Genomic DNA, 13816 nt, shown 5'->3' on the forward strand with positions numbered 1-13816 from the left:
ATTGACTACAGAAGCATCCAACTCACGCATTCTGCCAACACCAGTCACAACTTCACGTCTTCCAAACCTAATTCAATTGGTTCAGTCATCTAATGTTGTCACTGGCGATCCTGACGCCTGCAAAACGCATGGAACCGATAGCCACAAAAACTTTGTAAGATTACAGAAGCATTGCTATGTCTCAATGTGCTATGTGTCCTTCAATTTTTCCATCCGATAGTTCTACCTCTTCTGACATTTTGTACTCAGAACTTGTCAGACAAAAGCTTATAAATGAGGAATCTTTGACTTAGATCTATCGGCTAATGAATTCTCCGTGCCTCTATTGTTGGTTATCTGCCAATTTGTTTTTAACAAACATTTAATAAATGCGATTTTTTGTGCTTAATTTTAGCAGGTATTTATTTCTATTTTGGCTGGCAGCTAAAGTGCAACGAAGACGCTATGTATTATTTCAGAACGTTCGTTATTAAAATGCACCGAATACTTTATTCTATTATTTCCGCGATGCTGATTTTATTTCTTTCGGTTCCGTTTCGTTTTTAAAACCAGACATGCTGTAACATCCTACCGGGAACACAGATTTCTTGGCTGGAAGGCTCTTCTTTTTGTGTGTGTGTCGCTTCACACCGGTTGACATTGCTCGGCAGAGAAAAATACCATTTGCAATTGCAGCACTTTGTAACGTCTTCAGTTTCCGTCCAAACCGCACGTAGCCCTGAAGGATATTCTTTCCTGCAAAAGGAAATTGAAACGAGCAGAAACAGAATCCTTCTTTGGTATGAACCAGAATGCTACCACGTGTATCTACATAGCGAAATCTAATGTTTAATGGATGGCCTTTAGGGTGAGATCGCACCGTATAATGATGCTGTTTGCATTTGTAGTACGCCTGTTCTGTGTTTTTTTTCTTCCTAGTTTTATTTTTACCATTTCTATACCTTCGCTGAGTTCCTTACTGCAACGGGATAGTTGATGTATTCTTCATTCTTTCTTTGTAATTTCTTTCAAGCATGAACATGATTCAATATTATGTTCGTTTCTGTTTCATATAGTTGATATAGAATCCCTTTTTTTGTTCTTTCTACTGTACGAAAATTCTTTATAAATACTATAATTTGATTAACAATCGCAAAAAAAATGGACGGAAAAAGAGGTTATTATTACATTTCTGTATTCATTTCCGTTCAGGGCATGTTCAAGGCAAGGCAAGACACTATCCTTGTAGTTCGTATTGTTAGATTTATACAAACAAATTCCACAAAAAGATGTACAACGTTATCATTTTGCACAATAATGTACGTCTGTTTGTCAAAACCATTCTTTCTAGGTCACAATAAAAGATATATTCTCGTGCCGTTCCTACCAACCCGACAGCTCCACCGATCGATAGTTCATTCAACATGCAATCGGGTACAGCAACCAAACGAATCGGCGTGCCTACGTGGAGAGGAGAAAAACAGACAGGTTTAAAATTGAACTTACGGAAACGATTCCATTAAAAATTGAACGAAGCACAAGACGAACCGAAGGGTCACTCTCATCTTCCGGGCACGTGTGTCATTTTTCGCACACTCCCGACACGCTGCATGAATCTTCGCCCCCCCCCCCCCCCCAACCCCCGGTTTTCTTTTGTCCACCGGGTGAAGCGAATCCTTTCATGTTGGTTCTTCTTTTTTTTTTCGTCTGAATGTGTGACCTTATTTTCTGCGCCTGATGGGAAATGCCAGACAGAGTGGCAAAGTTCAGGATGCTCCCGGTTTCATATCCGGCCAGTTGAGCGGGAGAACGCTGAATAATGCAAACAAGCGAAACTTTCAAACCAGTTGTCACGGGTGCAGCTAGTTTGGCCGATAGAGAACGTAACGTGGGATAGTTCAATAAAATTGGTCAATCTATATTAATGAAGCAAACTAACGGCGAACCCGCTTTAGAAGATTTGACACAGTGTTTGCTCCTAGAAGAAGCGATTTCATGTTATGTAAATGGTTTTTTTGTAACTTAAGGCTTGACCTTATCATCTCGCCACTAGGAATTCAGTCTGGTACATCGGTGGTAGAGGATTGAATCTCTTAATTATGAAAATTTTTATTTTTATTTACAATTGATTATTACGGTCCAGTTCCGTATTGTCATAATTATGAACATGTTAGTCGTAAAATACAATTTATTAATTTGATAAAACTCCCAGTCATTTTAACTGGTAGAGTTTCACGAGACAACACCATGTGTTCTTTACTTCATTGGGTAGAAAATATCTGTGAAATAGCTTGTAACGAACATTTAGTAAAAATTAGACATTTTTTTTTCGGCACAATAGTTTAAGGAATTTTAGTTTTTTGAGTTTAAGGAAAGAAAAACAGATTCTTCAAAACTAAAATTAGTTCAAAAACAAAACTAATAGTTCAAAGGACGTATAAACATTGCGAAAAAGCGTTAGAAAACATCCCGAACCTGGAAAACTAAAACAATGATTCGAAGAAGGGCAATATTTTACAGTGACCGCCAAGAAAATAAGATCAACTGTTAATGCACATCAGGCAGAAATGATTTGTTTTCATTTATTTTTCAAACATATTTTGGGGTTTTTTATGATTGCACAAACATTGATGAATTTTTGGAGAAAAACAAAGATGTTATAGATAATTCAATTGCTGGTGATCATTTTACCATAATTTGGTAAAATTATACCTACCAAAAGTATCCAAAAAGGATTTTGGAAAAGCGGACATAACTAATATTATTGACGGTTTCTGTAGATGATGGCATGAAATAATTAATAATAATGTTTAGTTCTACCATAGAACCTAACATCGATCTTGCTCCGTTCTTTTCCATCAAGGTAGCTCTAGCCAATGGAAAACTTTCGTCAAATCGAATCTCTCTAAGTTGTTATTTCAAACTCAACCCTTCAACCCTCATTTGTGCCTCTAGGTGAGCGTGCGGTACAAATGTTTCTAACCTGCGGTAAGGCGTTCGAACAATCTGTCGAACCACACGAAAATACACACCGGCGAACGGCTGCACGAGTGCCTGTTCAGTGGCATCAGCTTCATCCAGAAGAACAACCTTATCTACCACATCCGAATACACAACGGAGAGCCTCCGAGGTGCTCAAGAAAGTCAGTCCGCTCGATTGCAGCATGTGCGGCAAGAACTACTATAATATTAACATCATTAGTTACTTACTTATCAGGCGCTACATCCGCTTTGCGGTCTTGGCCTGCCGCAGCACAGTCCGGAACCACTCACGGTCCCGTGAGCGGTTCCTGGGTCATCCGGTGCCATACGTAAAACATGGTCAGCCCATCGAAGCCTGGCGAGCCTAATTCGCTCGACGGTGAGGTCGTCATACAGTTCGTACAGCTTGTCGTTGTAGCGGCTCCTTCATTGTCCTTCCACACATACGGGGCCAACAATCCTTCTGAGCATCTTCCTCTCGAACGCGTCTAAGAGGGCTTCATCTGTTTTGGACAGGGCCGCCATGTCTTAGGGACGTATGTGAGTACTGGGACTATAAAGGTACGATACAGTCCCAGCTTCGACCGTCGCGACAGGTTTTTTGAGGTGAGATGTTTCCTCGGGCTGTAGAATGACCGGCTGGCTGCCGGTCCTAGCGCGCAACTCCGTCTCTATGCTGTTTTCAGTGCTGACTTTTGACCCGAGGTAGGTGAAGTTTTAGACGACTTCAAAAGTGCGATCACCTATCCGTAAATCACCCCCATGTAGCTCCAGATTTCTTAGTAGGGCCGCTGACGTCGTTAATATGCAACCCGAGGTTTTCTGCCGCCTTCTCGATTCTTCCCGAAGTCTCTACCTCCGACTCTCGGATGGCCCTCTCTAGCGTCAAGTTGAGTAGGAGACAGGCGAGCCCATATCCCTGACGCAGGCCTTTGGTGGTAGCAAAGGACCCTGAGAGTTTTCCATCCATCTTCACCTGGCATGTGACGTAGGTCATGGTCATTCAAATAAGCCTGTTCAGTTTTGCCGGGATTCCAAAAGACCTCATGGCCTTTTAGAGTTTTACCCTAGCTATGAAGAGATGGTACGTGTTCAACTGCTGTTCAGCCATTTTCTCCAAGATTTGCTGCATGGGGCAGATCTGGTCAGTGATAGATTTTCCGTTTCGGAATCCTCTTTGATAGTTTCCAACTATCTGTTCAACGAAAGGGACAAGCTTATCCTGATTTTTATTTTAGAATTAGGAAGAATATTTTGTAGACGGTATTCAGCACCGTACTACCCCTGTAGTTGTTGCAGTTCAACATATATCCCTTCTTGTAATGTGTGTATGGGATAGATGCTGCCGTGATTCCAATCACAAGCCATCGATTCGCTATCCCATACCTCAGTAACAAGTTGATGATCCTCATTTTCTAGAGAGGCTCCCCCGTTTTTGACCAGTTCGGCTACGATTCCGTCCTCATAATGTCATTAACGATTCGTACGATTCTTTGTTGACCTTACCTTGACGCCTTACTCTGACTTTAAGGTTGTTAGGATCAATTGGAGTGCATTGTCTAGATGCTCTTTATTTATTCTGCTCCTTTCTGTTCTGTTTATCAAATTATTCCCTTCGTATTTGCCCTTAGCTGCGCTTCAGCCCGTTCCTCAGGATCCATTGTTTCATATACTACGCTGGTACAACTCCTCGTCTTATATATCTTCTCTCTGTTATCTCTTTCCTTCCACGCAATATAGCTGTTATTTCCTTCCTTCCACACAATATATACACAAAATGGAACATCCATGTCAGGAAAAATCCTGAATGATCGACTTTGTTGTAGATGACATTTGTCAAAGGAAATAAAAGTCAGTCATAATTATGTGTGGAATGTTAACACGTTTGTTTGCGAATAACGTTGTTGGTTTTCATTAGTATCGATATGTTCCTCGGGTGTATTCGGCATATTGAAAGGCGACATTTTATTTTAGAACACCACAATAGGCGTCAATGATGAGCTTATTGATGTAATTTATATTCCTCATAGACAAAAAAGGAGAACTTTTTGTGCGATTAAATGCTTTTTGAAGATGAAATTAACATCAATGTAAAAAAATGTACAACCATATCATTCCATGTATCGTACAGCAGCAGACTTTTTTACATAAAAATCTGCTCTAAAATCATTTCACTACAACGTGGTGGGAACAAAAAAAATATTTCTATAAGAACCATTAATTTCTTCAAATTCCTACGAGCATTGCAAACAAAAAATATTTGCACACCATTCACCGCGGAGCACTATTTTTCCAGGCAGAGATTTTCCGTGAAACACTCTCACCACCCCGCACGTGGGAGGGTGTATTAAATTACAATAAATTTTCCATTTTTCTTTTCCCGTACCATCCCTCCCCCGTTTCAAAAAACGGGATGGTTCGATCGCTTCTCCATCGTTTGCAGTACATAATGAAATTGAAAAGTGTCCCCCACTTGTGTGCTGTCGCATCGGCACTCGGGTGGGTTCAACAGTTTGTCGGTTTTCAATTGGAAAAGCGATGATTTTCCCATCCAAATGCTGGCAATGAAAAAACCATTCACAAAACCCGGAAATCATTTTCAGCAGTGTGTTGGTGTGTGTGTGTGTATGTGTGCCAAGAACATCATACCATTACTACCACCTAGCTGCTAGTGGTTGGCAAGAGGAGAGGCTCGTTTTTTTATGATTATTTCACTTCAAAAATCCCAGCATCAATTCTGACGAGTGCTTGAAATAAAAGAGGGCAAAAACCAAGCGAAACAAAACAGATACTCAAATAAGATTTTCCAACCAGCTCCATTTCAGCACGAGCTGGAAATTCTTAAATGGCAAGTAAGAGCTTTTCGACCTTTGCGCGGAAGCGAAGACAGACAGACACACAAACACAATATGCAGTGGATAAAAAGACGATCGTTTAAGTGAAGCATTCTGCAACTCATTGAACAAGGGCTTTTACTAGGAGGAGCAAAAAAAAAACGAAGCAAAACAAAAGGAAATAGCGACAGTTTTCCTAGCAAAACCGCATCATTGGAGGTGGGTCGCGCGTTTCGCGTTCCATTCAAATTTATCACAAAAGTGATACCGCGAGCACGAATTTTAAACCACAATGACACGAGGACTTTTTTTTACGATAGCTTGAAAAGACTCTTCATTCCCATTCTTAGCCCGTCCGCGTTCCGTTTCCGGTATCGTTTGACTGACAGAGTCTGGTTTACATCATTGTTTTGTTCTCACTTGCCCGCCAGCCGCACCATTTTTGCACCGAGCACATCTCTAATACGATCAATTTTTCCTCCTGTTTCATTCGCAGATTCGCCCGGCTACGAGCTCGTGTGTCAAACCGCGACGAAGAGATTCATCATACCGCACATCCGGGATAGGAAGAAAATACATGCTTTCCGTGCATGGAGCGGTCGAAGCCGAGAAAAAGTGATTTAGATAAATGTGATTTGCAATTTTCCTGCAGGCCAGCGTGCGTCTTAACTTCGTGCTAGTGGAGCCCCGCTTTCAACACCCGGCAAGTGTGACGCATGGCGACCACTCAAACCGCGGACTAGCATTTCCGCCAAACGCGGCGCAAAGCGATTTTTCCATTATTTTGGTTCTGTAGGACAGAAGAAAAAAAAATCCCAAAATAAGTCAAAAAAAAACAGAAAACAAACCCATCACTTCCACATCCGGCCAGAACAAATAATCGTAGCAAACGAGAGGACACAAAAAAAGCAAGCTCCGGACTGCTATAAAGGAGCTTTCGTCGTGGGTTACTAGATGTAGTCGTTTAAAACCCGATTGCTTGCGCGATAAATGGAATGATATTTTTTTATCTTTATTTTCGCTCCGTTTTTTCTTCCCTTTCCTAGCGCGTTGTGTTTGTGTGTGTGTGTGTGTGTGTGTGTGAAATCTTTGAAGAAGAAAAACAGCCAGCTGACGATGAAAAGTGGCATTTTGAAAGTAGTGAAATGAATGCAAACGGAAATAGAAGCCCCGCCGAAACGAAAATAACACAAATTCAGCAAACCAAACCACCAGCACAAACTTGCTGCCCAATCTATAAGGTGCAAATGTGAAACCGGGAGCTTTCGGAGCAATAAGAAAACAGTGTGCAGTGTGTGTGTGTGTGTGTGTGTGTGTGTGTGTGTGTGTGTGTGTGTGTGTGTGTGTGTGTGTGTGTGTGTGATAGTTTGTTTGTTTCGAAAGAACGGCTGCAAACACATTGGAAAGTAGAATCTACATTTGAAAGGGCGCCAGAAAAACGGCTTTTTGCAGTGCAAAAAGAAAAACACCCCGGGAACGCAGCCAAACGCGGTCGGGATGAGATTGAAAAATGTGAGAATTTGCTCCAGCTGTGACACTGGTGCCGTCGTTGTTGGAAAGTGGCCCAGGGCGGAATGCGATCGCGGGTGCTCCCGTCGCGCACCGACGCACCGCACTCGGTAGGTCTTGCCAAAGGGCATTAACCTCGTCCAGGAGGGAGGAGGAAGAATCTGGCCCGTGTCCCGACCACCCACCCAGTAACGCCTGGAACGGTTCTATTGTGGTCAGGGCCAAGTGGGCAGTTGGTGGTGTACGTAACGATTCACTCAAACACATACGCGAACGGAAGGAGCGCAGCAGGGTGCCAAGTGAGAAGTGCGATGGTGAAGGGGTTCGTGAGGGCAGTCGTGTAAAAAAGAAAATCTTCCCCGGTGTAGGATAAAACAAGTGAAAACTCCACCCAAGCTTTTGGGTCGTACGTATGTGTGAAAAATAGAAGTTTCGTGTTGCTCTCGGCTGAGGAGCTGTGCGAAGGTTTTGCATTGAAAATATAAATTGCATCCCGGCTGCACTTCGCTCGCGAGTGTAGCTTACGTTTCGTCGGAATCGGTGGCCGAGTAAAGGGAAACCACAGGCGCAAAAGAAGAAGGAATCGCTACCGGAAGTGGAGTAAAAGTGCCCGGAGGGAAGAAAATCGTTTTGTGAAGTGATTTCTTACTACTGTGAAGCGTGTGCTTTTGAAGGTGGTTAGGTTTGTGTGGTGGTGGTTGCAGAACGGAAAAGGGAAGAGGAGTGAAAATAGCACAAGTCGTTGTTTGCGGCCACCAAAGCATAACAACCCAATCACCATGAAGTGTCACAAGCGGCTTACGTTGGACATCTGGATACTGCTGGCGTACGTGCTAGGTAAGTGCTTGGTCCCATGATTTACGGCATTTTAGGGGGAGGGGGGAGGGGGGTGGGGTTGGTAAAACCGAAAGAAAGAGGGAAGACATTTTTCTTTAGAGTGTGAAAGAATCGTTCGTTTTGTTGTGGGGGCAGTGTACGAGAAATGGATTTTCCAATGGTGTCACCAAGGGTCCGGGGTATTTATTGCTTAGTTTCAGCATAAAGTAATAAACTATCTCAAAAAAACCGGGAGAGGGAAAAAAACGCTCACTCTAACCGAGAAGCCAAGCATTGTTGTTTGCACCGAAGTACATTTTCGTATGCAATGCAACTGCACATTTTTCAGGTGTTTTTATGAAATATGTGCTGTGTCTTGAAGGCGTGTTTCTTTTGGCGATTTGTTTACGTCGTGTAGTAAATTTTGCTTATTTTTTATTTTGATAGAAAAACATGACACAATTACTTTATAGAATAATGGTTCTTTACGAAAATAGCTCCAAAAGTTAGGGCGAAAATTATGTTTTACTATGGAAAAAATAATTTATTTATTTAACACAAAGTTTTTAAAAGGATCCAACGGGTAGGATTCTACAAGGGAAAATCTTTCACTATCATTAGGAAGGGAAATTTTAAAAAAGCCGACCCTAATTATTTCAAATCCCGGTCTAGCACTTATTAGTACAAAAGTGAAGAGTACTTCACTACCAATAACCTTCGCCAAGGAATGTTACAGATTACTCAATCTAAAATCTAGCATGCGTTGGCGACATATTAATCATGGGTTTGTATATTGGGTCCTGTATACCGGAAGCTGGCCAAAAGATTGAGTAAGACGGACTAAATTTATTATTGGAGTTTAACGAGGCTAACTAGTTTTAGCACCGCCATCCGATCGCACCTGCGAAGTTATAGCTTGTAGAGTGTCTGCCACTGAATACTTACTGCTCAGTAGTCAAACAAGCCTCTCTCCCTTTTTAAAACTGAAGACTGTCTGTCTTCTTAGTTTAGTTCAAGAGCAAAATGCTCAGACTGATGTTAAGCTCTGTATTTGTGTAAGCAAATGGAAGAGTCACTACGATAAGGAGTTCTACAATGTGTATGTTGATCTCACATTCGTTGCTGCGAATGCTGCTGCTAGGCCTAGAGTCGTTTGTTGCGGGACTCCTGGACAATCGGATCGACTCGCCGGGGCCTTAGCCTATACGTCCCGCCGAGATCGTTCCGAGCTAGATCGATTCTCAACGTAGCCGATTTGGCGCCTCTGATCCGATTTTATGCATGTGCCATTTTTACATTCAACAAGAAATGGGCCGCTCTGTACGTACACAATTAGGGACGCAGAGCGCGACAGGTCTGGTTCAAAACGATCACACACGGCGTTGAATTCGCAGCAAATACTGAGGAACGAATCAGAGGCACCAAAACGAGTACGACGTTCCCCTACGTCAAGAAGTGATCGGAGCACGGAGCAATCTAGCCGGGGCGTAAATGTTGATTGCAGAGAGCAGCGCCGGCGTGTCGATGCGATTGTCAAGTAGACCTACGACAAAAAGTTCAGCCAGCCACGCAGCGCAAACCGTGTAAATTTACGCTGGAATCCAGGCGAGCCAACTTGCTTGCCGATATGAGCCACCACACCACGGATGAATATTCCACCACAGACCGAACTAAGGAGCAGTACAGCATCTTAACGGCAAGCGGATCGGTAAGATCGCGCGCAGCTTCTTCAGAATGCCACGATGTGCTCTACCTGGTCATGGAAGCTCAACTTATCGTCAAGGAGTACTTCTAGATCTCTGACGCCACTTTTACGGACAAGGGCAGTGTCGTTAATGGTATACGTGTATATAATATATCTCCAAGCCATTCGTACAGCACCAGAACTGGAACGCACTGAGAGCATTCTGGAGATGCAGCTGATCTTCCTGGTTGCGTATCGCAAGGTACAATTTAGCATCATCCGCGTAAAGTAGGTGGCTGTCAGGAGAAAGCACACGTGTGACGTCGTTCAAGATTGTAAAATTGTTTTAAATTGTATTCGCGGTGTGCAGTGGGTCGCACACCGCACACTAAGTTAACTTATCTCGTCCACGTTTATTAAAGTATTGTGCACTGATAATGGTTCCGGAGGGCTCCCGATCCGTGAAGTCTTTTTGGGCCATACACATGGACAGAGTCCTCATATTCTCTGACTTCTGTCTTGGATAGATTCTGACGGAAACCCTTTTAACTGCCTTTGATCGCATAATAAAGATCCTCGGAAAAATCCTCCACTTCACAAAAATCCACTAACTATCCTCCCACAAGCCAATTCAGTAGTAAGCCACGAGATACATTGGGCTGGTAATGTCATAAGTAAAGCACCGGATGTATCAGCCCGTAAAGTTCCGTCAGGTTTAACACTAGAACCGCCGATGGGATTTTTTTGTCCCATCGCACTCGAAAAAAGTGTGTTACTCCGCTTGCCGTCATGACAACCCATTGAAATTTTCTGACTTTTATTTATTTTTAACGATCTTTCGAATGCGCCCGTACAAAATTGTGTATCCGATATGGTACTTTAATAAAATCATTTCTAACCTAGAACCGCCGTATGGGACATTGTTGTCCCATATGCAAAATACGTTGTGATGGCTGATATTCATGCTGTGAACGAGTGTCGGATCTGCATCTGCAAGTCTGGCACCACTGGCGTGTACGGGTTTTCATGATAAAGCATGTCAATACGAATAGGACAATAAAAGTGCATGAATGTTTTGGCTGTCATCAATCAGCTAGTCTCCCTTATGAATAAAAAAAAAATCAGCTAGTCTATATTGGCACCATTTTTGTACACTCTACCGTAATTTTATTGGTAACATTGGTTCGTGTGAGCATCACCTGTTGGCTATTTGGATCCTCAGCACAATACTTACTGGTTCAAACAAGTACCCTACACGTTTCGACTTGTCGGCTTGCTTGGACGCTGTGTATGCTCTCCAAACACCCGCACAACCAGTGTGCCTGGTGCACTTAGGACATAGAAAATCAAAGTTTGAAACTGTGTGTTTGTACATCTCGATCAAGTACGGAGTTGATGTAGTTGAGTAAATGTGTAGAAAGTACTCCGTGAAAAGTGCTAGAAGAAGGGAATCAATGTTTGGGCCATGTACAACGCACTTACAAAAGAAAAGAGATTTAGACGCGACTTTCCATTCAAATTGAAAATAAAAGCGCCAACGCTACTACTAAGTCTACTTACCTGTGTCAGGTGCTGGAGGTTCTCTTCGGCGCTGCCATGTTCGAAAGTCTTGTCACGAGGGCAAAAGTGCTAACGAATGCTTCACATGCAATAGACCAGTATATAAAAAAATGTACTAAAAGTGTTTCGTACGTATGCGTTTCATGTGAGCCTGGTTTTGACGCAGCAGTGTAATATTTAGAAACCTAAATATGTGTTAAAGATGCATCAAAATAATTAATCTAGGTGTTCCTTTTGCTTTCGAAGCTTTGTCCTCTTCTTTTTGGCAATTTAAAGCTGTATTGACATCACATTTTTTTTAAATGTTTCTGAAGGGACTTACAGACGCCCGCGTAGACCCAAACAACTTAGAACGAAAGATTTGTTTTATTATCATAAAAACCCTACTTATCACTTGATTGTTTAAATAATTTATAGCTCTAAGTCTTGATTTACTGTCGTTCAACCCTCGAAGGAATAATTATAAGCGTTTATCACTTAAAGTTCTATAATTTTATATTAGTGTAAAGAAAACTGGCCTTGATATCCTTGGTTGGGCAATTAATATTGATTTATTTATTGATTGAGTTGCTAACAAAGCTTTATTTTACCTAATTATGATGTTTATGAATTGTTTTACCACAAGAAACCCTGAGGTAATAATAAACATGTTAAAATATGTATAGATAACGTATGGGACGAAATTGTCCCATATGGCGGTTCTAGTAAGGTTGAAAAACCCGGCGGTTCTAGTGTTAAGTCGTCTTCATGGACAGAAGAAGCTAAAGAGGCCTCAATTGATATAGAGTGATGGCGTTGATGAGTCCTTCAGAAAAGCCGGGAAATAGGTTTCGCAGATGACTGCGCTAGACCGTGAACGGTATCACAAAGCTTTTTTTTACTAACAATTTATTCTTGCTGGTTTAATTCCATTAGGTTTGATTTGAAAATAAAAGAAACAATTATGATAATTATAACACATTAATACTATTTAAATCAGAAACACAAAAAAATATAAAAAATATCAAAAATAATAAATCCTGCATTGTTTTTTAAATGTATAAAATATTTTTAAAAAACGTATAATGTGTTAAACAATACATATTTACATTTTCCTCTGAGGAGAGCACTGGCTTCAGTGTTTTTAGCGAGTCCACTGAAGCTTTTTTCAAATTGAGGCAGCCATGCAGTGTTTACACCGCAGAGCTAGCCACAATATTTTACGCACTATCGATGATAGCAGCGAGACCTTCGGACCAGTATTTCATCTTCACTAATAGCCTTAGTGCTATTGATGCTCTGAGATCTTCGAAGGCTGTTAAAAGTCAGGACTTCTTAACCATCAAAATCATTGAACTGCTTGGCTCAATGTTCGATAAGGCGTATAAGATCTCGCTTATTTGGGTCCCTTCTCATTGTGGCAATGAGAAGGCAGACTCACTGGCCAAAACAGGCGTCAAAGAAGGCTCTTTTTACGACTGACCTATCTCGGCCCAGGAGTTCCTTCGTTTCCCACAGCAACTTTTCCTGTCTCACTGCCAGAGCAAGTGGGAGGCGGATGATTCATCTTCCGATTCGCCAGAGACAGCGGTATTGTCCTATGATTCCACGTCTCCATCATCTTTCCAATCCGACAAGTTATACCAAAAAAAGTTATACTTAAAAAGTTTTTTTGTTATGTCAAAGCACCCAACCCATCACCCTTATTGATGTTTGCAGAACGTTTAATGAAACTATTATCTCCCTTCATTCGTACCTTTCGAATGCAAATTCCTGCGAGCATCGAGGGACGATTGTTATTTGCTTGTCATAAGGAATGCACAACTACCACCAAAAAGCATAAAACTCCCCGCTTGCTTTATTAAACCACAAACGAATTTTCTCCCCACACATTTCCCACCCGTTGACCTAGTTTCGGCCGCAACGAATTATGTTGCGGATTTTGCTGCTGTTGCCTTCGCTGCATATTTTTGTTTTTCGCTTTTCATTTCCTTTTCGCTATTTCGTCTCAAATTCTTGAACGGGAAAATGAAACCTCGCCGTACGAAAACATTAAAAAAATGAAATGAAAATTGATTAATGCTTTAATTGGCCGATTTTCCAAACGAATGGAAAGCGCGATGCGGATGTCCAGCCAGCACCAGCACTGCGATAGAGCTTTTAACGTGCATGTACACGTTGCTTTTTTTTTTGTCCTCTTATGAGCCAAAAATAAAGCATTCATTTTGGTGCTTCTGGTGTAGCCCACGCGATGCGGAAAGCAATCTAAATTGTGAATACCCACAATCGTGATGGTGATTCGTTTGGCTTAATTAGAAATTCATGGATAAGAAGTGATGGAGAATTCATAGCTTTTGATAAATGTGACAATCCTTGCTTCTTGACCGCTAGCGCTTGATTGTGTGATAATCCTTTATCGTTTATGTTTGCTTTAGAGTACTTATTGCAGTATATTTGAGTAAGAAAGCTTTGT

General features: G+C 41.7%; 1 protein-coding gene across 1 annotated transcript in view; it reads left to right on the plus strand.

Moving 5' to 3' along the window:
* The first annotated feature begins 8045 nt into the window (after nt 1–8045).
* Nucleotides 8046–13816, plus strand: part of LOC126556135 (uncharacterized) — a 139059-nt gene continuing 133288 nt past the window's right edge. Inside the window, exon 1 of the mRNA XM_050211353.1 lies at nt 8046–8141. Coding sequence (XP_050067310.1) covers nt 8084–8141 — 58 coding nt within the window. The 5' untranslated portion in view covers nt 8046–8083. The remainder of the gene's footprint in view (nt 8142–13816) is intronic.

This window comes from Anopheles maculipalpis, chromosome 2RL, assembly GCF_943734695.1.
Source record: "Anopheles maculipalpis chromosome 2RL, idAnoMacuDA_375_x, whole genome shotgun sequence".
NCBI lineage: Eukaryota > Metazoa > Arthropoda > Insecta > Diptera > Culicidae > Anopheles > Anopheles maculipalpis.